The sequence below is a fragment of the Pristiophorus japonicus genome, chromosome 7, assembly GCF_044704955.1.
Source record: "Pristiophorus japonicus isolate sPriJap1 chromosome 7, sPriJap1.hap1, whole genome shotgun sequence".
Classification (NCBI taxonomy): domain Eukaryota; kingdom Metazoa; phylum Chordata; class Chondrichthyes; family Pristiophoridae; genus Pristiophorus; species Pristiophorus japonicus.
The window spans coordinates 81,427,183-81,433,544 of NC_091983.1; the positions used below are offsets into that span (position 1 = coordinate 81,427,183).

General features: G+C 49.0%; 1 protein-coding gene across 2 annotated transcripts in view; it reads left to right on the forward strand.

Annotated features, from left to right (window-relative positions):
- Nucleotides 1–6,362, forward strand: part of wdr35 (WD repeat domain 35) — a 276,662-nt gene that overhangs the window by 127,379 nt on the left and 142,921 nt on the right. For both annotated transcript variants that reach the window (XM_070885100.1, XM_070885101.1), the window contains exon 15: nt 2,903–3,012. In XM_070885100.1, coding sequence (XP_070741201.1) covers nt 2,903–3,012 — 110 coding nt within the window. The remainder of the gene's footprint in view (nt 1–2,902; nt 3,013–6,362) is intronic.

Consider the following 6,362-nt stretch of genomic DNA (forward strand, 5'->3'; position numbering starts at 1 on the left):
TTCATTTCGTCACTAAATTGTAAAAACTGTCGCACTATAATAATTATACCAGCTTTCTGGGCTCTCTTAGTTTTCTCTCTTTTCCACCAAGCCTTCTGTTCGGCTGTTTCTTATGATGGGTCCCACCCGTCTTTCAGCATTTTGTCGATTAACCCCTTCCGGTCAGCTGTACAGAATTTAGTAAGGGAACTGTCCGAGTCCCAGTCTAATCCTTTCCCTGATGCCATTATATGGTCTGACGATCTACGTCACCTGTCCGATGACTTGACGTCTCGCCAATCAGTAGTTTAATCCAACCTCAATCTTAAATCTTAGCCTTATTTCACCGGTATAATTTCTGCGCCATACAGTTCTTATCAATGACTTTAAAATAAATCAATGACTTTAAACTAACTTATCATACTCACGCGCCAACAAAAATTTGTTCCTTAGCAGACTCACTCAGTTCGGAATACCTGGTCGACGGACAGTCTTGTCACAGAGATCATGTAATTTTGGAATGGTACTTTAAATTTACTCACTCCGATATGTTCTGTCAACAGTCGTCTATCCATCTCCCGGATATGGAAACTTAGAAACATAGAAAATAGGTGCAGGAGTAGGCCCTTCAGCCCTTCAAGCCTGCACCACCATTCGATAAGATCATGGCTGATCATTCACCTCAGTACCCCTTTCCTGCTTTCTCTCCATACCCCTTGATCCCTTTAGCCAAAAGGGCCATATCTAACTCCCTCTTGAATATATCCAATGAACTGGCATCAACAACTCTCTGAGGTCGGGAATTCACTGTCGCTAAATTTGTTGTGGAACCCAAAATAAAGGCTCAACACAAGAGTCTGATAAAGAATAAAAATAAGTTTCTTTTCGAATACCTATAGCTTGGCCAAGGGAGTACGACTAGAATTCCTCGACTCTTCACCAGCCGACTCAACCCTTGATTACCAGCGTACAGTATTTAAAGCCAAAAACCGCAGTCCATGTACGCCACCTGTTCCATTACACTCTGGACTTTACATTGGGGATTTTACGAAGCAACAAGCCAGGTTTCCTGTTATTCAACACCTAATCTAACCGCAAGTCAGCATGTCTATCTTTGTTAAGCTTGTCACCACATCCTCTTGCAGGTGGCCTACCATCTGATCGGTCCAGCTAGTTGTTACTGGGCAAATGCAGCTTGACATACTTTCTGAACACATTTCCCTGACTGCAATTCTATATTACTTCAGTGGGTTTCTAAAAATACCACTTCACACTGAGTCACATGTACCTAGCTTGCAACATTCCAGGAGGTCTAACTCAATTTCAGTGTTTTGTGGGCATTTTTCAAAATGGTGCCTGATAATAGTATTGTAAGCCTCCATATTTTTATCAAAGTCTACAGCTTGACCATGGGAGAATCTTTCTAGCAACTTTGGTTGATTTGTCTTGGCAGATGTATCTGTCTACCCCAACCCCACCACAAGGATCTCCCTCTTTTTATGCCAGATGCTACTGGACTCATCTCCAGTGGTGCATGGAGGATGCTTAATGAAGAAAGGTGATCTACCTGTGGGCTTGCCTTCATGCTTTGAAAATGAAGTGAGCTCTACATACCCAATTCCCATCTAGCTATCCCCTCAGGCCTTGCACGGGATTCACATAATTTTATTCTTATAGCCTCTTTATATTATTGCTTTCTGAAGTCTTTTATACATGCTGGGGGTTCGGGGGGGGGGTGGGGTGGGGTGGGAGGGATTACCACGGGTTGGTACCACTGTCATGTTTTGGGATCTTTTACAATTTTTCCACAGAAATGATTTGGAAAAATGTTATGTTTTAAAGCATAGTGCAAGCTTTTTAAAAAATGGTACTGTGATGCTAGGGGGCGAAAGTAAAATACTAATGGCTTAAGCTTGATTCCCTCTAAATAATAAGCAATTCATCGCCCTGACTCGGCAATCAATGACTGCCTCACACCCATGGTTTCGGGAATTGTCTGATACCTTTCTGGCTCTAAATAAGATTAATAAAAAGAGACAGAGACACAGGCAGTCAGATCAAGCAAATCTTACAAGGAGGTTGGAATGCAGGACAGTAGTTGGAAGTTATTTTGTTTAAATCAAGCAAGATGATCCTTGGTTTTGTGAAGAACTGAAACTTCTTCATTATTGTGTGAAGATAAGTTGTATTGATTAAATTAAGTAAATCGTATCATAACTAGTTTTCTGTATGTTCACTTGCAATGAAGTAAAGCAGCTTAATGATTCATAACCGGCCTTGTCTTATCAAGTGTTTTATCAGACCGTTTTCAAAGAGATTGAAGAAGCACATGTGCAAAAGACTCAAATATCCAGTTAAGATCACTGGTGGATTCTTTTGTTACATTCCTGCTTTAGGCTAACTTATAGTTGGATATCGGGCAGTACAAGTACACCCCTAAATGTGAGTTGCTCGGACCGCTTATTGGAGTGACTAGTACTGCTGTACCTGATAGGGATATCTAAGGCAAGATATCTGAACTTGCAACAACCAGCCTGTGTTGGTAGACATCAAAAATATCACATTGGGATGGTGCTGATGAGGTGTTTTTTCCCTGAACACAGTGAAGCTGAACCCAATTGCAGCAATGTGTGAAGGATGCTTCATATTTGAAGATTAAGGAAGATCAACCACAAGGCAAAGAATCTTTGTTTCCATTACAAGCATCTCTTATCTGATTATTTTAAAGCTTAGAAAAAAGTCTGCAACCTCAGTTCATCACCTTTTCTAGTTATCTGGGGGTGGGGGTAGCGGCAAAGGCTTGTTTAAGAACTAGAATTAAAAATATGAGGCCTGCCAAAGGGAATATAGGAGAGAAAATTGTATCAAACCACTTTTTGACCTATTATGTGCAAAATGAGTTACATTGATTAATATTTTCCAGGGTCGTGAATCAGGAAAAATTCTGAAATATAGTCTACCAAATGTTAGCCTGATCCAGAAGTATCTGTTGAACTGCAGAAGTTATCAATTGTCACTGAACTGTGATTCCAGGTGAGTTATTTCATAAAGTAACCATGCATGGGATTCTGTCTTTTTTTAATGTATTTTTCTGTAAATAGTCTTTCATCATGTCCAAATTGGTAGTCCAGTTAGTATGTCACTGTATGTAAGGCTGCCACTGTGATAAGTGATGCCATTATTATCCCAAATGGCAGAAGGGATGAAGGACAGGTTTATTTGCGACAGAAAAATGCTCTGATTGGGTCCCCTTAATCACATGACCTGATTACTGATTGGTCCCCTTGGAGGATAAGACACATCCAGAAGTTTCTCTGGAATGTATAATTGGAACCGCCCTGCCTACATAATCAGTGACTTTGAAAAGTGTAACTCGAGCCATTCTGACTGCCAACTCCAGACAGGAGAGAGCTCACTCTCACAGGTTAAGACCTCTCTCCACCCCCGACCAAGTTCTTGCCTCATCCCCTGGCTCACTTTTATGCCCCATTCCAGCCCAAGTCTCTGACATCTCTCAGCCGAGGTTCCAGACCCATCCTAGCCCAAGTACCTGGCTCCCCAACCCAGGTTCCTCACCTTACTACCCGCTCCCGGCGTACCATACATGCAACATTGTGTTTGGGTCACGGGGATTGTTAACAGGTTTATTGGGTAAGAAGTGAATAATGACAGTGTCGTGACTTCCGGATTTCATCCACTCCAATGTTGGCACTTGTCAGACATGCGGCGAGCTTTCCGAGAAATCGGTTGTGGGTGTAAGCAGGCTGTGATCTGTCTTTCCCCGAGTTCCCTCTCCCTCTCTCTCTCTCTCTCTCTCTCTCTCTCTCTCTCTCTCTCTCTCTCTCTCTCTCTCTCTCTTCCCCCCTGACTGATCCCCTCACCCCTGCCCCTTTCTCCCTCTGCCTTCCCCCAAATCTCTTTCACTCCCCACTCTCTCTTCTCCCCCCACCGTCGCACTCTCTCCTCCCCACCCCCGTCGCGCTATCTCCCCCTCCAGTCATGCTCCCCCCTCCCACCAGTCACGCTCTCTTTCCCCCACCCGCCCGTCACGCTCTCTTCCCCCACCCGCCCAGTCGCGCTCTCTTCCCCCACCCGCCCAGTCGCGCTCTCTTCCCCCCCGCCCAGTCGCGCTCTCTTCCCCCCCGCCCAGTCGCGCTCTCTTCCCCCCCCGCCCAGTCGCGCTCTCTTCCCCCCCGCCCAGTCGCGCTCTCTTCCCCCCCGCCCAGTCGCGCTCTCTTCCCCCCCCCGCCCAGTCGCGCTCTCTTCCCCCCCCCGCCCAGTCGCGCTCTCTTCCCCCCCCGCCCAGTCGCGCTCTCTTCCCCCCCGCCCAGTCGCGCTCTCTTCCCCCCCCGCCCAGTCGCGCTCTCTTCCCCCCCGCCCAGTCGCGCTCTCTTCCCCCCCCGCCCAGTCGCGCTCTCTTCCCCCCCCCGCCCAGTCGCGCTCTCTTCCCCCCCGCCCAGTCGCGCTCTCTTCCCCCCCCCGCCCAGTCGCGCTCTCTTCCCCCCCCGCCCAGTCGCGCTCTCTTCCCCCCCGCCCAGTCGCGCTCTCTTCCCCCCCCCCCCCAGTCGCGCTCTCTTTTCCCCCCCCCCCCCCCAGTCGCGCTCTCCTAATTCCCCCCCCGCCAGTCGCGCTCTCCTCCCCTCCCCCCCCCCCCCCCCCCCCCCCTCCGTCACCAGTCGCAAAGAGGTCCTCCGCTCTCGGTAGCGGGTACTGGTGTTGGTCTTGGAGTGTCACCCGATTGATGGTGGCCTTGTAACCTTGTAATCACCACATATCCTGACCGACCCATCCGCCTTGAGCGCCGGCACAATCGGGCTCGCCCAGTCACTGAATTCGACTGGCGAGATGATGCCTCCCCTCAGCAGACGGTCCAATTCCCCTTCTATCTTTTCCCGCATCACGTACAACACCGCTCTGGCCTTGCGGTGTACTGGCCTGGCGCCCGGGTTTATGTGAATCACTGCCTTGATCCCCATGAAAGTTCCAATGCCGGGTTGAAATAGTGAGTCAAATTTGTCCAGGGCCTGTGAGCATGATATTCGCTCCACAGAAGAAATTGCATTGACATCGCCCATTTCATGACAGCAAGCCAACTCCTCCCCAGCAGTGCGGGACCATCCCCCTGGACAAGCCACAGTGGCAACCTGTTCTCCGAATCTTTGTGGGTCACGACTACCGTGGTGCTGCCTAGCACCGGAATGATCTCCTTTGTATAAGTCCGTAGCTGTGCGTCAATCGGCACTAATTTTGCCCTCCTGGCCTTGTACGCCCACAACTTGTCGAACTGTTTGATACTCATCAGGGATTGGCTGGTCCCCGTGTCTAGCTCCATTGATACTGTGATGCCATTGAGGAGCACTTTCATCATTATCGGTGGCGTCCTGGTGTATGAACTGTATACATGCTCTACATGAACTCGCTGAACTTCAGCTTCCAGCGATTTTCCCCCAGTGTCCATTTGGCCTCGTAGGGCTTACATTGGGCCCGTCCTCCTCGTGCATCAACCTGGCTGCAGGCTTCAGCACATACGCGCCAAGTGACCGCTGATGTTGCAGTTTCTGCAGGTATATTCCTGATACTTGCAAGCTCTGGCTGTGTGTTTGCCTCCACACCTCCAACATGAGCCGCTGTTGGAAACAAAAGGTCCATTACTAGTCGATCGTCTCTGACTGTCTCCGTAACTGTCCTTAAGCGCACCATTGACAGGTGTTAAAAGCCCCATTACTGGCCGCATTGTCCCATGCGATGGCATTAATCGCCATTCAGCTAGCCATTGTCTCTGTTGAATTCCCCCTTTGGGTTTGACTACATGCTCGGGCATGTCCGATTGCCCCTGTCTGCCTGGAGAACTGTGTGTCGCGTTAACAATGTTGAATCCCTGTCCATTTGCTGCATTTAAACCAAGGTTTTTGTCAAACATCATTCTGGTCTCTTCCTCCCCTGAGATGAATGTTTGGGCCATCAAAGCTGCCGTTTCCAGGGTCAAGTCTTTGGTCTCAATCAGTTTCCTGAAAACCCCAGCGTGCCCGATGCCCTCAATAAAAAGTCTCGCAGCATCTCCGCTCTGCGTGCATCTGGGAACTTACATACGCTCGCCAGTCACCAGAGGTCTGCCACGAAGTCTGGAACACTTTGCCCTTCTCGCCGCCGGTGCGTGTAAAACCGGTGTCTCGCCATGTGCATGCTGCTCACCGGTTTAAAGTGTTCCCCGATCAACTTACTGAGCTCTTCAAAAGTCTTGTCCGCCGGCTTCTCTGGCGCTAGAAGGTCCTTCATCAGGGAGTACGTCCTGGATCCGCAAACGGTCAGGAGATGAGCCCTGCGTTTGTCGGCTGAATCCTGTCCCAGCAATTCCTTAGTGACGAAACTTTGCTGTAGTCTCT